The following is a 15,987-nucleotide window of genomic DNA, read 5'->3' as shown; positions in this document are numbered from 1 at the left end:
CCTGCTAGGGCAGGATTTGCGAGGGCTGATTTGCAGCTGAGGCCAGGCAGAGGGGAGGAGGCTGGAGGGCCACCCCACCGCCTCCGGCATTTCCAGCCTCACCTTTCAGCTTGAGTCTCTCCTTCAACGTTTGACTTCGCTGGATGCAGGCAGTACATCATCTAAGGCAAAATTATTTTCAGGCTTGTGTCTTAAAGGGCATTGCAACCCTAAGTGGCTTTGCAGCTGCACAGGCACTGTTTAAGTGCCTGTTTTGAGGACCGGCACTTCTTTTCCAGAGGCAAGATGTCCTGTCCCGCAGGTTCGCAATGGGCGAGTAGTGTCTCCTAGGACTACCTACACACACAAGGACACCGTTGCCTTTGAGTGTGAGCCAGGCTATGTTCTACGAGGCCACAGAGTGGTACGATGCCAACTAAATAACACCTGGGAGCCACCTGTACCAGTCTGCGAGCAGGGCAAGTGTTCAAACAGTGCTCGGAAAGTTAACCTTCCCCCTGCTCTCCCTTAACCTTCTCCCTGCTCTCCCAAATCTGCTTGGTTTTGACTCCTTTAACAACTGGGCTGGCTTATCTTTCTTGGTAGATGGCTGCAATGCACCTACCAGACTGATGTTTGCTGAGCTGAAGAAGCCATACAGCAACCAGACTGTCTTTCCCGTGGGGAGGACGGTGGAATACGTGTGCCGGCCTGGGTACGCCCGGCACCCAGGGATGCTGCCAGTCATTACATGCCTCAGGAATCGGACGTGGTCTGTGGCACTGGAGTTCTGTAAAAGTAAGTCCTGCAAGTGCTAAAAATCCTGAAGTGTCAGGCTTGGCTGGATTTCCACATTTTTCTAGCTTTATGAGTTTCCTTATGCAGTCTGGTCTGTGTTAGCATCCCTGGCTGGGATGTGAGTGAGCAGCGGAGGGTTAACGGTGGCTGGCATTCCCTTCTAGGGAAACAATGTGCTAACCCAGGGGATCCGGAGAATGGCAGAGCTGTTGTCCTGACAGACCTCCTCTTCGGGTCCAAAGTTAATTACACTTGTAACGAAGGGTGAGTTTGCAACTAGCTGAATTCAAGTGCCAAGTGAGTGAAGCAGATTTTCAGCTTTACATGAAGGAAGCTATGTCCCAAGTCAGAATCCTTGGCTGCCTCTTACAGGGGTTGTAAAGAAATCTCAAGTCCCTTAATGTAAATAAATAAATCCTTCTGTGTGACTCCAGGTACAAGTTGGTTGGAGGTTCTCAGAGGACATGCGAGGTCTCTGGTGCACATGTCTCATGGAGTGGTGATGCTCCTGTCTGCCAAAGTAAGTAGGCCACAACAAAAGGTCCTTGGAGATGGCTTGGAAGAGAGTGGCACATCTTTCAACACAAAGATTTTATTGCAACAAATTTGTCAAGTCACTGTATGTGTAAAATCTTCCCTTTTTCTTTTCATTCTGTTTTGGTTTTGGATGCTTCTGAACATGTTTCCAAAGGTCTTTTATTTATCCTGGTCTGAACTGGGAAAACCATTAATATTTTAAACTCTCTGTTACTGGGATAAGTATTTCTCACCGGTCATGTAGGAAAGGTGTGGTCAGTCTTTCTCTGCATGTGTCACCAATGGTTATGGAAAGGGAGGTAAGAATTGTCCCACCACCTCCAGACATGGGCAGCAAGGAAGTGATTCACAGGAGGGCACAAGTTTTCCTTCCCACATATGATTTTTTTTTTTCCATACAAGGTTTGTCTCTGGATAATTTGGGTCACTGTGTCCAGAAAGCATCACTGCTGAGATGGGTTCATCCCCGTCGGTTCCCTTCCCGGGAAGCGTGTGTGTCCTGCAGACCCCAGGCGCTGCTGCAGCAATGATGCTAAAAGCCACCTTGTACGCACCCGCAGGCATCGTCTGCGATCCGCCTCCGGACATCCCCCACGGGAGACACAGTGGGCACCTGATGGACACATTCTCCTACGCGGACGTGGTCGTCTACACCTGCGACTCGGGCCACTTGCTGGCTGGGGAGTCCTCCATCTTCTGCACCACGGCAGACGGGGAGCACGGCGTGTGGAGCGGGCCGCCGCCGCAGTGCGGAGGTAGGGCTCTGCCGGGCGTGGGCGTCATCCCCGCTGGAGACGTTTGCTTGTGAGTGGCAGAAGGACTGGTGGTTGCAGTGGGGGCTGCACCCATGGATAGGAAGACACCTAACATGACAGACATTTCTTCAAATAACTTAATCGGATTAATTGTCTTCCGCCTTTGGTTTTTGAAGATTGAGTTTTTCAAGATTTTTTTCTTGACCTGTCCATATTTCTTATCTGCCTTTCCTTCTCCTTTGCAGAGGTGAGATGTCCTCCCCCTCCAGGCATCGCCAATGGGAAGCACAGCGGCCAGCTCTCGGACACCCACCTCCCAGGCTCGACTGTGCAGTACAGCTGCAGGGACGGCTACTCCCTCGTTGGGAACACTTCCATTAGCTGTACAGCTGAGGGAACGTGGAGCCGGCCCCAGCCCCGATGTGAAGGTGTGTTTGTGTTGGCTTTTTTTATCTTTCCTTGGGCCCTGTCTTCCTTCTTGGCTCTTGGTCTCATCGCTACAGACCAGATCTCCAGTGAGAGGCAGAGCCCAAAGGTCCCACAGGCAGGAGCAGCTCCATCTGCCTCTGTGGACTTCTCTTTCTGTCCTCAGTAAGGGCAGACTCTCAGGAGCAGGTGAATAATGGTATTTTGTGTAAGCATAAGAGTCAATAATGTTGATATGCCCATGACAGTGATGGCAAAGTTCAGCAGCAGGTACTGCCCTTGGTCACTGTCCCTCCACACCCAGGATGGGCTTCATACCCCCAGCAGTGCCTCGTGCTCTTCACTTCCAGCAACCGGCTGCAAAAGACCAGAGATCGAGAACGGAAGAACGGCTGGGCTGGAGACCACGTACAGGCTCGCAGACATCGTTGTCTTCGAATGTGATTTTGGTTATGCCTTGAAGGGCTCTCAAGAGTCTCAGTGCCAGTTTGGGGGCACATGGGACCCTCCTGTCCCCATCTGTGAAAAGAGTAAGTGTAAATGAGGTGGTGGGTGGTAGCTGATTCCTTCCGAACCACTGTGTGAGTGCACCTGGCAGGGTGCAACTGCCTCACACTGGAGGTAAAGAGGCCACTCTCCAGGACTGGAAGGGACAAACACACACATATCTGTCGTCCTGTCTGGATAATCCCCATTCAGGCATCGGAACAGGCTGCCCGGGGACGTGGTGGAGTCACCATCCCTGGAGGTATTTCAAAGACATGTAGATGTGGCATGTAGGGACATGGTTTAGTGGTGGAATTGCAGTGCGAGGTGAATGGTTGGGCTCAATGATCCTAAAGGCCTTTTCCAACCTAAACAATTCTATGATTCAGACCCTTGTTCTGTAGGGCTTTCATCTCTTTAAATGGATCCACAGAGAAACAGTGAGTCAGGCTGGTGTCTGATCTTGTTTACAACCCAGAAGGGACAGAGCAAACTCTTAGGACCACAGATAGAAACTAACCACTGTAAATGCCTAAACAGGGAGAGATGATCACTCTTGATGTCAATAAGCTCAAAAAACATGAAGGCTGGAAGGTAAGTGAGGGTAGGATGGAAACATAGTTCAAACAGTGACAGCCCTAGTTATTTGGGAAAAGTTAATGGGAAAGACAGACAGAAAGAAAGAAGTTAAAAGGCTGCCTTACCCCACAGTTGGTGTTTGTGGCACCAGCTCTTCACCGGTTATGACTTTTCCCCCTCCTTGTAGTGCTACAGTGTCCTTCCCCTCCAAATATCAAAAATGGCCAGCATGACAGCAAGGATGTCAAAGCGTTCATTCCTGGAACATCAGTGAAGTACTACTGTGACCCGGGGTATGTCCTCACTGGGAAAACAACCGTTTCTTGTTTGACATCTGGAACCTGGAGCATCCCTTACCCCCGCTGTGAAGGTGAGCTGTCAGTGCTGTTACTCACAGTGAGAAGGGCGACCATTGTGGTCGCACAGCCTTCCCTGGATTTTGACCTTGCAAAAACAAAAGGGGAAACCCCAGCTCTGTCAGCCGCTTCCCTAGCCCATGCTCTGCTGCTTTTCACTTCCAGTGATCACCTGCACAAGCCCCAGCATGCAGGATGGAGAAGTGGCTGGAGGAAAGAGAGCTGTGTACCATCCTGGGGCCAGCATCACCTTCCAGTGCCACCCGGGCTACATGCTGCAGGGCAGCCATGAAACCAAGTGCCAGCCCGATGGCCGTTGGGTGCCTGCTGTCCCCACCTGCAAGCCAGGTGAGCACGGGCACATGGTGGTTTAGAAGGAGGATGCTTAGGGCCATTCTTGCCCTGGAGGGGCCCTGAGGTCATGCTCTCTGCCTCACTGACATTGCTTCAGGTGCAACAGTCTTGCCATGTTAGCTGTGCTCTGTTGGCAAAATCACTAAAATGCCATTCTCTGCTCCTGCCCTGTCAGTGCTGCCTTGTCCTGCACCTCCCACCATCGCCCATGCCACACACAGCGCAGAGCTTGGGGCAAACTTCACCAGCGGCATGTCGGTGAACTACAGCTGCCAGCCCGGCTTCTCCCTCTTCGGAGACCCCTCTGTCTGGTGCACGGCCTCGGGGAGCTGGAGCCGCCCGTACCCACGCTGCACAGGTGGGGCCAGCTGCAGCTCCCCGTGCACCCGTGGCTGGCTGAGCATCCGTCCCGTGCTCGGCTGACCCTGGAGCAGGCAAACCTGCCAACCTGCAGCATTGGCATGGGGAGGGGGGAGGTGAAACCACACACCCAAAGACCCCCCTGGGTCTAAGTGTGCTTCCAGCACATGCAGGAGCTGTGTGCATTTTGGTGGCATTGGGAATAACCTAGTGAACTGCTAAAGCCCATGGTTTCCTGCAAGGAGACAATCTTGAGTGTTCTGATTTCTGAAGTGGCAAATTCTGCACTCTACAGCCTGAAGACGACACGCTGCACCAGTGTAGGATGTGCAGAGTGGAAACATGAAACTAGCTAAACTGTTTGTTGGTTTGGTTTTTTTGGGGGGTGGGGGTGGCTGTTTTAGTCTACTTTTTTTTTAAGAGCATATAAATTAGGTGTGTGTCTCTCTACGTAAAGTAAGAGCTTATGTAAGCAAACGTCAGAATACATAGAAGAGATATTAATACCCTGGGGTTTGTAACAGTGCCTACCAATGCACTTGTTTCTCTTTAGCTGCATTTCACAGCCAGGACATATTCTTCATGTGCATTTTGTTCCTTGGCAGCTGGCTGTGGGACACCAACAACGTTATTGTTTGCTGAGTTAAACAAGGAACATAAAAACCAGACTGAGTTTCCTGTTGGGAAGACTGTGAAGTACACTTGTAGGCCTGGATATGTGAAACATCCACAAATATCACCAACTATTACGTGTCTTGAAAATCAAACATGGTCTGAAGCCCAGGAGTTTTGCAAGCGTATGTTTTGCAGATACTTTAGTTTGTTTAAATTTCAGTGTGATGAATGAAGCCTTGTCATTCTTCTTTTCAGTTCCCTCCTTTATGAGGTTTGGGAAAACTCTTAGAATTAGTGGCTCTTTTCTTATAGCATTGAGTTAAAGAAGCTTAAAATCGGGTCTTTTTTTACCCAGGGAGAAAGTGTGATCATCCAGGAGAACCGGAGAACGGCAGAGTTATCATTACAACAGATCTCTTCTTCGGATCAACAGTGAATTACACCTGCAATGAAGGGTGAGCCCCAGCCAAGCTCCTGCTCCTCACTGAGATGAAATCAGCAATGCTTCTGCTGTCCCTGCAACCCGTAGGCAATGCATGTCTCCCCAAAGAGACCAGGGGTTGTGGCTCTGAGCTCAGAGCACACCGGCATTGCCTGCACAAGGTGATGCTGGAGGAGAAACTGGAGTTCTCAGGTGCTAAGAGAAAACAGAAATCATCCAAATGATCAGGGAAAACCTCAGCATCCTTTGGGTAGTTTAAAAAAGTTTGGGCACTACAGCAATTCTCATATTCACAATGGTCTATTTCTAGTCTGAGATTTCTAGTCCAAATATTTGGACCAAGAATTTGGAGAAGGGGATTTATTTATAATTTTTTAAGTGCCAATTAGAGGGCATGACTACCTGAGTCTGGTTCTGTGGAGCATATGAGGTGAAAAGAGGTTTCATTTTGGAAGCTCTGGCTTAAACCAGCGATTTAAGTGGACACTTCTAGAGGGCAGAAGGAAGAGGAGAAGGCATGACAGCTCCCTGAGGCTGCCTGTGCCAGCTGAGGGGACCTGGGGGGGAAGTTCCCCACATGAGCTAAGGTTCATCGCTCTAAAATGGCAGTATTAGACAACAACTAAGGTAATACTTGGTGGCTGTGGGAGATGCAATGTTCAACGACAGTCCTGTAGTGACAAAAGTGACTTTGTTTGACCCCAGGCACAGGCTGGTGGGAGTGTCCCAGCGGCACTGTGTGATTTCAAGCTCTGGGCCACGAGTGAGGTGGAGCGGCGATGTTCCCGTCTGCCAGAGTAAGTACATTGGGTTAGGGGCTGAACAGACTGGTACGAAAGCAAACATGGCACAAAGTGACTCAGATCGGTGCTTTCCTTGGGAAAGATCTTCCAAGGCAAAGACAAAAAGCATCACTGCTGAGATGGGTTCATCCCCGTCGGTTCCCTTCCCGGGAAACGTGTGTGTCCTGCAGACCCCAGGCGCTGCTGCAGCAATGATGCTAAAAGCCACCTTGTACGCACCCGCAGGCATCGTCTGCGATCCGCCTCCGGACATCCCCCACGGGAGACACAGTGGGCACCTGATGGACACATTCTCCTACGCGGACGTGGTCGTCTACACCTGCGACTCGGGCCACTTGCTGGCTGGGGAGTCCTCCATCTTCTGCACCACGGCAGACGGGGAGCACGGCGTGTGGAGCGGGCCGCCGCCGCAGTGCGGAGGTAGGGCTCTGCCGGGCGTGGGCGTCATCCCCGCCGGCAAGGCTGCAGGCAGGGCAAGGTGCACACAGGGACGTACAGCAGTCCTGGGGATGAATGCACAGAAATAAATGCTCCAAAGTCGAGAGAGTTGAAGCATCTGGATAGACTGTGGCAGTGAGCAGCAGCCGAGGGATGCCTGTCTGAGACTTCCCTGTCTCACAGGCTGGCAGCTCAGCTGCAATATTCCTTTGATCCAAGTCATTCATTTTTCCATAATCCTCTTTTTTTCTCACTAGTGACATGACTATGGTTTTGCCCTCTCCCCCCAGTCTCGCAGTGCTCTCACCCTCCAGCCATCACCAATGGAAAGCACAGTGGCCAAGCCACAGCAGTTTTCGTCAGCGGCATGTCTGTGAGCTACACCTGTGATCCTGGCTACATTCTTGTTGGAGAGGCACAGCTTAACTGTACTTCTTCTGGAGCTTGGAGCGTCCCTGCCCCTCAGTGCGAAGGTGCATTCACCTGCCTTTGTCACTTGTGGATATGCCAGTGATACAAAGGGATTACGGGAGGAAAGAAGGGGAGAAAAGTGAAAATCCACATGCGTGTACTTAGACTCAGTTGTCTAGTGCTAAATAGGAAAACAAACCAGAAAACCCATATGCTCATTCATCCTGTTCTCAGTGAAGATTTCCTTCCCTGTAGAGCGGCTGTGTCCCTCCCCATCACCAATTGACCACGGCCAGCATGATGGCAAGGATGTGAAAGTGTTCGTCCCTGGAAAGTCTGTAAATTACAGCTGTGACCCTGGCTATTCTCTTATTGGCAAAACAGCTCTATACTGTACGGTCAATGGAACCTGGAGCATCCCTTATCCCCGGTGCGAAGGTAAGCTGTGAATGGTGTTGCCCATAGTGAAAAGGGGGACCATCACAGTCACACGTCTTTCCTGAATTTTCATAGGATCACAGAATCATAGAACAGTTTGGGTTGGAAGGGACCTGACAGACCATCTCGTTCCCACCCCCTGCCACGGGCAGGGACACCTGCCACCAGCCCAGGTTGCTCCCAGCCCCGTCCAACCTGGTCCTGAACCCTTCCAGGGACGGGGCACCCACAGCAGCTCTGGGCACCCTGTGCCAGCACCTCACCGCCCTCACAGCAAAGAATTTCCTCCTGATATCTCATCTAAATCTCCCCTCTTTCAGTTTAAAGCCATTCCCCTTCGTCCTGTCACTACACACCCTTGTAAAAAGTCCCTCTCCAGCTTTTTTGTTGGCCCCTTTAGGTACTGGAAGCTGCTCTAGGGTCTCCCCGGAGCCTTCTCTGCTCCAGGCTTTGTGCGTGCATCCTTCCTGCATGCTACGTGTCCGTGCCTCTTTGTCATTTTGTTTTGTCCTCTCTCTTTAGTGCTGCAATGCCCTTCACCTCCAAATATTGAAAAAGGAAATCACAACAGCCAGGACCTGGAAGTTTTCACTACTGGAATGGTTGTAAATTACAGCTGTGACCCTGGCTACAGCCTCCTGGGAGAGGCATCGATTTACTGCACTGACTCAGGAAACTGGAGCCTCCCTCTTCCCCATTGTGCAGGTACACAGTAGTTCCAAGATGGGACTTGTGGACAGTCTTGGGATTTCTGCCATTGAAAGCTGTAGGACTTGTCCTTTCCTTTACTGTTTCCAACATTTTGAATCCTTCAGTCCTTCCCCTTTGTTTTCAGTTTTGCTTGTAAACTCTCATCTATGCATACTCAACATACATTTTAAAACAACTTTGTTTATTTGATATCCCCTGTGTTTGCTTTCCTGATAGGTGGCTGTGGTGCACCTCCAAACTTAACCTTTGCTGAGCTAACTGAGGAATACAAAAATCTGACGGAGTTTCGTGTCGGGGACACTGTGCAATACAGATGCCAGCTGGGATACATGAGTCACCTTGGAGTACCCCCGACTCTGACTTGCCTCAAAAACCACACGTGGTCTGAAGCGCTAGAGTTCTGTAAAAGTGAATAGCTCAATCAATTTGGTGTTGGTTGTTGAAAATAGTCTAAGTTACATTTGTGGGTTTCTTAAAGCAATTCTTTAAAACATGATTCATACATGGCTTCACTAGTCACATAATTTGGGCAGCTATTGGTCTTTTTAAAATCACATCTTTATTGGTGTCTGAATGTGGACAGATCCTTAAGATACCTTCTCATAGCGCATTACAAAACTGCAAGAGAGGAGTTTAAACTCAGCCTTGTTCTTTCCCAGGGAAGCAATGTAAATACCCAGAAACACCAAAGAATGGCAGAGTTGTTGTTCTGACAGATCTCCTTTTTGGGTCAACGGTGAGCTACACGTGTGAAGAAGGGTGAGTCCCACGCTGCCTTTGCTGACTCCATTTCTGAGCTTGGTGTTGGGCAACTTACAGTAGAAGGTCACAGCCCGCTCCTCTGCATGGCCGTTCTCCAACAGCAAGCCAGAATTTGTATTTTGGTTCTGGTTATGCCATAGTTACCTGCTTGGGAAAGGGAGAAGCGTCTCTCATTTTTCCCTGATTTCCCTGAGCTCAACAGATTATTTTGCAAACTTCAGTTTCAGCCTGCCTTCTCAGACAGCCACCCAGCAGGAGCTGAGAGTGCAAGCAAGCATGTGCCACAAGGATGCTCCAGCAGTTTGGAAATCACTTGCGTCCAAGTCCTGATTTAGCACCTAACCAATCTAACCCAGAATAATTTGGGATCATTGCTGTTCTTCTTGGATCTAGGAAGAAGGAACTTGGTGTCCTTCCTTCCCATGTGTCAAACCAACAGAAACACCTCAGTGACCAGCCAGAATGAGGAGGCTGCAGATGGACACCTCTGGGAGTAGTGTCAGAATGGGAGTACAAAATCCAAGCTGAACGACTCGGTACCAACTGATATTTCTTTCTTTGTAACTCCAGGCATCGACTGGTTGGACAGTCTCACAGGCGATGTGAGATTTTTGGACCAGATGTTGCATGGAGTGGTGTTCTTCCCATTTGTCAGAGTAAGTAGGTCACCACTAGACTTGGCCCAGAATTGCCAAATTAAGTCCTTAAATTTAAAAAGTGGCCTTTCCTTAAAATAAATAGAACCTTGAGAAATAAGAAAATTTTTTAAGCCTAATATGCTTCTAGGATTGTTTTGTTTTGCTTGGTTGGATGGTTTCTTCTAAAAATCTTCCAGATGGTAGCTTTTGATCTTTCACAGTTAGGTAGACTGAAGAGTTGTGAGATGCCTGCAGGGGTGTGTCCCTTTTCTTTCATAAACATGAATAATGAATTAAGGAAGAAATGTGTCTTGCAGTAGAAGAGTGGGATATTAAGTAAAATTGAACTGGGATCTTCCAAATACTGTACTGTGACCCAAACCACAAGGCTGTTTTGCAGGGTTTGATCACTGCAATTAGTCTTCCCTTCAGACGTAATTGCTTTGGAAGGCATAAACTTGGTATAGTAAAGCAGTCATGAGAATGACTAAAAGGACTTCAGGATTTCTACACCATTTAATATATTTATTGGAATGTATTTGCATTATTCTGTTTATAGGCACAAAACTATGTTTTTATATAGAATAATGTGGTAAACCTATGGTACCTGTAGGAACTGAAAAGCCCTCAGTTCTTGAAATTATTTTCCTGTGAGGCTCCAAGTACTGCCTGTGAAACTCCTCTGAGCAGTGGCACGTCAATGATGGACTTTATATATGCATCAATTACAGCACACATATAGCTCCCTCTTTAAGATAATGAATTTATTTTTCAGAGGTGGTATGTCCAGTCCCAGAGGTCCAGAATGGGAGAGTATCTGCTCTTAAAAATCACTACACATACAAAGATACTGTTAGCTTTAAGTGTCGTAAAGACTTCACCTTGCGAGGCCATCGCACATCCCAGTGCCAAGCAGATGAAACGTGGGATCCACCCATACCAGTCTGTGAGCAGGGTAAGTGTCAGCACTCTCACTTGTTAGCACTGCAGATTCCTCCCCTACTGGTCCTACCCACTCACTGAAGCCAAAGTTAGCTTTACTTTTCCTGTTCGCTCCAACTACTTTAAGGAGAAAACAGAAATTGTTTCCTTTATTTATGCCTCTCTTCTCACACAGGAGATGACCCAGGTTTTGGGTAATGCTGTAAGTATAAGCAAGATTTGCACTTTTCTCACCCTACTTGTTGCAATCAATAATCCACATTCTCTTCATTTCCTGAAAGTGAAAATTGGTAGTTTGAAAATTTGGTGGCTTGAAAGCAGGACACTGACTATCAGAGGGGAGTGAATTTTTTGCTGGAAATGTAAAGGCAGGATGAGGGAAAGTTGTGTATTGTATATGCTCAACCAATATATATTTTAAACTCTTAATGCTGCATCTAGATGGAGTGGCAGAGCACTATCATCATCCCGATACCAAACCAAAACCAGGTAGGTTAAAAGATTTCCTAAACACTAACTCGTCCTCCCAACTTGACCTGCTTTTTGCAGGGAAGAGGGGTAATTGCACTTTTTACTGTCTTCTTATCACCTTTTTTACAATTGAACATCACCTTCTCACTCTCTCCCTTTCCACTTTCAGTAGTGAAGTGTCTGCCTCCTCCAAGCATTCCTAACGGGGAACACAGCAGTCGTTTCTCAGACACTTTTGATGTAGGAGCTCTTGTGCACTACCGCTGCAAACACGGCTTCTCTCTCATTGGGAATAAGTCTGTTCATTGCACAACAGATGGAGTCTGGAGCCATCCGATTCCTCGCTGTGAAGGTATGTTTGTGCTCTTTCCACTGAACCGTCTCAGCTTTCTAAATGTGTTCAGCATGTAGTGATATTTGCCTAAGGACTTGCTGAAACAAGCTGTTGCTTCAATAAACTCCACCACTAAAAAAAGAATGAGGTCTCTGTGGACTCTACCCCACTCAAGTTTTGCAGTCTGAAGGGTTCTTTATACTCTCACTTCACAGTTGGCTGTGTGAGCCCAAGAGTCGGAAATGAAAAAGCAATCTGAGAAACTCTCTGTAGGCCTGGAGACATCATCACAATTGAATGCAGCACTGCTAATGTCCCAAAAGACCTCCACAAGTCCCAGTCCCAGCCTAGGGACACATGGGATCCTCCACTCCTCCTCTGTGAAAGAGGAAAGCGTGTGTTATCTCTTCCGTGGGTGGCTATCTTTTTTGACCTTCTCACTCTTGGTACTGTGTTGTAAGATGTTTAGGAGGTGAGCGGAATCCGGAGTCTAGTTGTTCAGAACTGAAGATCCATCTATCCTAATTTTTCCCATTCTTATTGCTGCAGTATCTGGTGCCTCAGTTTCTCAGTGTGAATGTCTTAAAAATGAGCTGAGGCCAGCTTTGCCAGCCATAAGGAATGTGTATAAATGTTGTAATAAGATGGTCTTATAATGGAAATTCCACACTTGTATATATGAACTAACCACTCTTCTTATCTGACATACCATGAGAGATGATGGTGAAGTTTCCCGTCTTGCCTCTATGAGCTCTGTTTTGATCGGCACATCTCTCTTTTTAGTGCTGCGCTGTTCCAAGCCTACAGGTATCGCCCATGGGTCTTTCAGTGGCCCGGCAAAAGCAGTTTTCACTCCTGGAACATCTGTAAGCTACATCTGTGAGCCCGGCTTCTCTCTCATTGGGACAGCATCCATTTCTTGCACACAATCTGGAGCCTGGAGCCATCCTCCTCCGGTCTGTCAAGGTGTGTTTTTGTTGCAGAGAGCTAAGAAGAAAGGGCATTTAACATGACTTGCCTTAGGGAAAGGTTTGTATAAGAACAAAATCTGAGACTTTTACTACAGAATGTGTGATAAGAACATGATCGAGTTTATACCCACTTCCAAAGCCTGATGGAGTTACAGGGTTACAAAATCAGTTTGTTGAGCCTAGGTGGAGAAATTAAAAGGGAACAATCAAAGCTGCAAAAGGTAGGGTGCCTTTGCTACCCTCTGGCAGTCCGTCAGGATCCTGATGCCAACACTGTTGTTTGTATCTCCCTGACTTTCCAGTTGTGAAGTGTCTCCATCCTCCAAACATTACCAACGGGAAGCTCAAAGCCAACATCTCAGACACTTTTTCCTACGGAGCATCTGTATCCTACAGCTGCAACCCTGGTTATTCACTTGTTGGGAATGCTTTCATCAACTGCACAGTGTCAGGAGCCTGGAGCCAGTCTCCTCAGTGCAAAGGTGTGTTTGTGCTTAATTTGCTCATGTTGTTTGGAATTCGTGGTGGCAGAATCAGAAGTGGGCTGAGGAGACATGCAGCCATGCTGACATACATTCTTTACTTTGGAAAAAATTAGATCTTCAGAGAGACATATGGAAGAAAATCTAAGCAGTAAAATCTCCTGCAGCTAACACTGAATTCCATCCCCTTATTTTGCTTGGGAACCACTTTTCTATCATAGTTAGGCAGTCTTGATCTGTTAATTATGAATTTATGTACTCTTTGGGAAGAGTATGATATTATCGTAAAGAAGCAGGATGGGAACCTCACGCTGAGAGTCAGAAGATATGAGTACAATAGAGGCAATTCTGAAAGGCAGTTTTAACTCTTGCATGTTTTCCATTTCTGGTCTTGTTGCCACAAATGAGTTGTGTAATAATTTCCCTCCATTAAAAGCTTTTCATTTTTAGTAAGAGTAGCAACTTTTCCCCTTTCCTTTCCTTCCCTTTTTGTGTCTCTCACTCCCCAGTTATCACTAACAGGAATCAGAGGAAGTGATTAGTTCACAGGAGTTGCCTCTGATGGGTGTTTTGTAGGTTAAGTGTCAGCCTGACTATTATTCCCTTCTCGACAAATGCCTCTGTATCTGTGACTTGGCACTTCTGTGTAGCTCACTGGGAAGGTCAGTCCTCAGGCAAAGCTGACCAGAGGTGATTTCATGAATGTCACAAGATTCCTAGTGTGAGTGTTCCTGCGTGGAAAACTGGACATTCACTGGAATAAATTCATTACCACACAGGGAACTTCCTTGGTGGAGTTGTACTCACCTCAGTGACTCAAGAGTTGAAAGCGCTTGGGTAACAATGAGAGGAAATAACGTACCAAATGCTTATTTACATAAGTCAGAAGCTCTTTAAAGGAAGCAGTCTCACAGAAAACCTCTCCCTGACATTCCACATTCTCATGGTTTTGAAGTGTCTTTAGCAACTATTATATGTGATAGCAAAAATAAATACTAAAAAAAAACCATAAAACAAAGGGTAAAAGTCACATGTTGACCTCACCCCTTTGGTCTCCACTGAGAAACTTCTTCAGAATTCTTGGGCTTGGACTGTCAAAGGTGAGTAGATGCTTAAATTAAGCAACTGACTCACTTCATTGAACTCAGTAGTGTAAGTATCTTAGATGGTTGGACTATTTAATAAATTAATTCTTGATAAATAATATGGCTGGTGACATCTTTGAAAGGCAAGGGACTTCTACAGACTAGAAGTGGGTTATAGACAGTTGATTATAAAGCTCCCACAGAATCCTTCACTGCTACACCTTTCTTCTCCAAACGTTTTGTTAGCCCAGCATCAGAAAAATCTCTCTGGAAGGCTTCTCCCAAGGTATCCCTACTGCACACAATTTTCCATCTGCCATATCAGTGTGGAGTAGCTGATCCGTACAAATATTCACTGTGGGAATGCAACACCCACCCTCTTCTGCAGCCACAAAGAAAGGATAAAAATTATTTCCTGGTTACATTCAGAAAGGATTCAAGAACAATGTCTTAACTCACAGTTGTATTTCTCAAATTTTATGTTCCCTCTCATTAAATGTCCTTTTTTTGTAACTTCTAATTTCAGAGATGGGATGTATATTCCCAGTAGTTCAAGGTGTAAAGAAAGCCACAAAAGGAAATACTTATCGCTCTGGGACTAACATCACTCTTGAATGTGATGATGGTTACACTTTGGAAGGCATCAGTCAGATTCAGTGCCAAGAGGACTTTAGCTGGGACCCTCCTGTACCCACCTGTAAACTGAGTGAGTGAAATATGCATGAAGCAAAGATCAAACAGAAACATGCAAAAGCATTTCAAACATGCAAATGTTCTTTCTGTATTAAAAAAGAAAAGAATATAATGGTGTGGCTTTGAAGAGATCCTGTATTGTAGGCCTTAGCAGTGAAAGTTTTAGCAATAAAGTGATTATCTACAATTCAGAAACACCGTATTTTGCTAGAATAGTTCGCTCATTTTTCGTTTTCTCTTCCTTTCAGCATCACGCAAGTCTGGTTCAGTAGGCCTAGGTAAGTAGATTAGAAACGTTTTTGTGGCCAGGTTTTCAGCTTTACACAGTGGTCTTTGTGGCACCATTTCCCTCTGCTTACTTCAAAGATACGCCTCATTATGTCTTGTGCTGACAACAGTGAGAATAATATGTGCTCTTCTCTCTCAGGAGCTGCAGCTGCAGTTATCCTGCTTGTTCTGGGGGCAGGCATTGCCTGGAAAATTATTTCTAAGCAGAAGGAAGGGTAAGCAGTCTGCTGGATGTTCATCCATGTCCTTTGTTGCCATGTCTCAAGTTTTATACACTTTATAAACCTGGAATATTTGCCTGAATATGCCTGGGCCTTGTAATTCTGTATCTTCAGCTCACACTTGCAAACTGTACAAGACACAGCAACCTGGAATCAATGGTGTGGTTGTTTTATTTCAAGGCGCTCTTCCTTAGAGAAAACCAACATGAGTGTTCTTTTACAAACCAATACAGTTCACTAATTTCTTCTTATTCACTTAGCTATTATAATACATACGAAAACCACAGTTATGAAAACCCTCTGAACCAGAAGTGTTCATGTCTTCCATAGAAGGTATGGATTTATGTTCCTCAACATAAAATATCAGTTAAGAGCTGCAACCTTGACTAGAAAACTTCTTCCCCTGAATCTTCTAATAAGACGCTTTGTTTTGCTGGATGGAAGAGATTATTTTAAACATACTGGTTTTTTAAACATTCTATTTTTCTTTCTGACACCACCCTCAATGTGTTTCCTTTTCCATAATCTGAATATAGACGGTCTTCATGGGTCAGACTTCCAGACTATGCCTTGCTTCTAACATAAAGCTGCTTTTGTTTTGTAAGGATTATG

The 15,987-nt window shown here is 46.6% G+C and overlaps 2 protein-coding genes across 2 annotated transcripts in view; both read left to right on the top strand.

Moving 5' to 3' along the window:
• CR1 (complement C3b/C4b receptor 1 (Knops blood group)) overlaps window positions 1-15,708 on the top strand; it is a 74,018-nt gene extending 58,310 nt beyond the window's left edge. The window contains exons 52-76 of the mRNA XM_040616962.1: window positions 279-458; window positions 586-777; window positions 1,875-2,069; window positions 2,315-2,452; window positions 2,846-3,025; window positions 3,748-3,930; window positions 4,082-4,264; window positions 4,446-4,628; window positions 5,236-5,427; window positions 5,601-5,700; window positions 6,393-6,484; window positions 6,716-6,990; window positions 7,579-7,777; window positions 8,300-8,482; window positions 8,705-8,896; window positions 9,148-9,247; window positions 9,821-9,906; window positions 10,664-10,906; window positions 11,348-11,653; window positions 12,419-12,601; window positions 12,909-13,088; window positions 14,700-14,879; window positions 15,115-15,144; window positions 15,294-15,369; window positions 15,636-15,708. Coding sequence (XP_040472896.1) covers window positions 279-458; window positions 586-777; window positions 1,875-2,069; window positions 2,315-2,452; window positions 2,846-3,025; window positions 3,748-3,930; window positions 4,082-4,264; window positions 4,446-4,628; window positions 5,236-5,427; window positions 5,601-5,700; window positions 6,393-6,484; window positions 6,716-6,990; window positions 7,579-7,777; window positions 8,300-8,482; window positions 8,705-8,896; window positions 9,148-9,247; window positions 9,821-9,906; window positions 10,664-10,906; window positions 11,348-11,653; window positions 12,419-12,601; window positions 12,909-13,088; window positions 14,700-14,879; window positions 15,115-15,144; window positions 15,294-15,369; window positions 15,636-15,705 — 4,121 coding nt within the window. The 3' untranslated portion in view covers window positions 15,706-15,708. The remainder of the gene's footprint in view (window positions 1-278; window positions 459-585; window positions 778-1,874; window positions 2,070-2,314; window positions 2,453-2,845; window positions 3,026-3,747; window positions 3,931-4,081; window positions 4,265-4,445; window positions 4,629-5,235; window positions 5,428-5,600; window positions 5,701-6,392; window positions 6,485-6,715; window positions 6,991-7,578; window positions 7,778-8,299; window positions 8,483-8,704; window positions 8,897-9,147; window positions 9,248-9,820; window positions 9,907-10,663; window positions 10,907-11,347; window positions 11,654-12,418; window positions 12,602-12,908; window positions 13,089-14,699; window positions 14,880-15,114; window positions 15,145-15,293; window positions 15,370-15,635) is intronic.
• Window positions 595-4,743, top strand: LOC121098700 (complement receptor type 2-like). Its single transcript, XM_040616985.1, has 9 exons — window positions 595-777; window positions 942-1,041; window positions 1,212-1,297; window positions 1,875-2,069; window positions 2,315-2,497; window positions 2,846-3,025; window positions 3,748-3,930; window positions 4,082-4,264; window positions 4,446-4,743. Exons 1-9 carry the CDS (start codon window positions 612-614, stop codon window positions 4,691-4,693), a joined length of 1,524 nt encoding a protein of 507 aa, XP_040472919.1. The 5' UTR covers window positions 595-611; the 3' UTR covers window positions 4,694-4,743.
• Window positions 15,709-15,987: the final 279 nt, after the last annotated feature.

This window comes from Falco naumanni, chromosome 17 (assembly GCF_017639655.2).
Source record: "Falco naumanni isolate bFalNau1 chromosome 17, bFalNau1.pat, whole genome shotgun sequence".
Taxonomy (NCBI): Eukaryota; Metazoa; Chordata; class Aves; order Falconiformes; family Falconidae; genus Falco; species Falco naumanni.
This window is presented reverse-complemented; position numbering and strand designations above follow the sequence as displayed.

Bases quoted from the DNA above. Each gene is read 5' to 3' on its own strand.
- LOC121098700 (XM_040616985.1), top strand. From the start codon at position 612: ATGTTTGCTGAGCTGAAGAAGCCATACAGCAACCAGACTGTCTTTCCC. The intron at 2,498-2,845 runs GTGTGTTTGTGT...CTTCACTTCCAG, and splicing joins GCCCCAGCCCCGATGTGAAG to CAACCGGCTGCAAAAGACCA. The intron at 3,931-4,081 runs GTGAGCTGTCAG...TTTCACTTCCAG, and splicing joins CCCTTACCCCCGCTGTGAAG to TGATCACCTGCACAAGCCCC.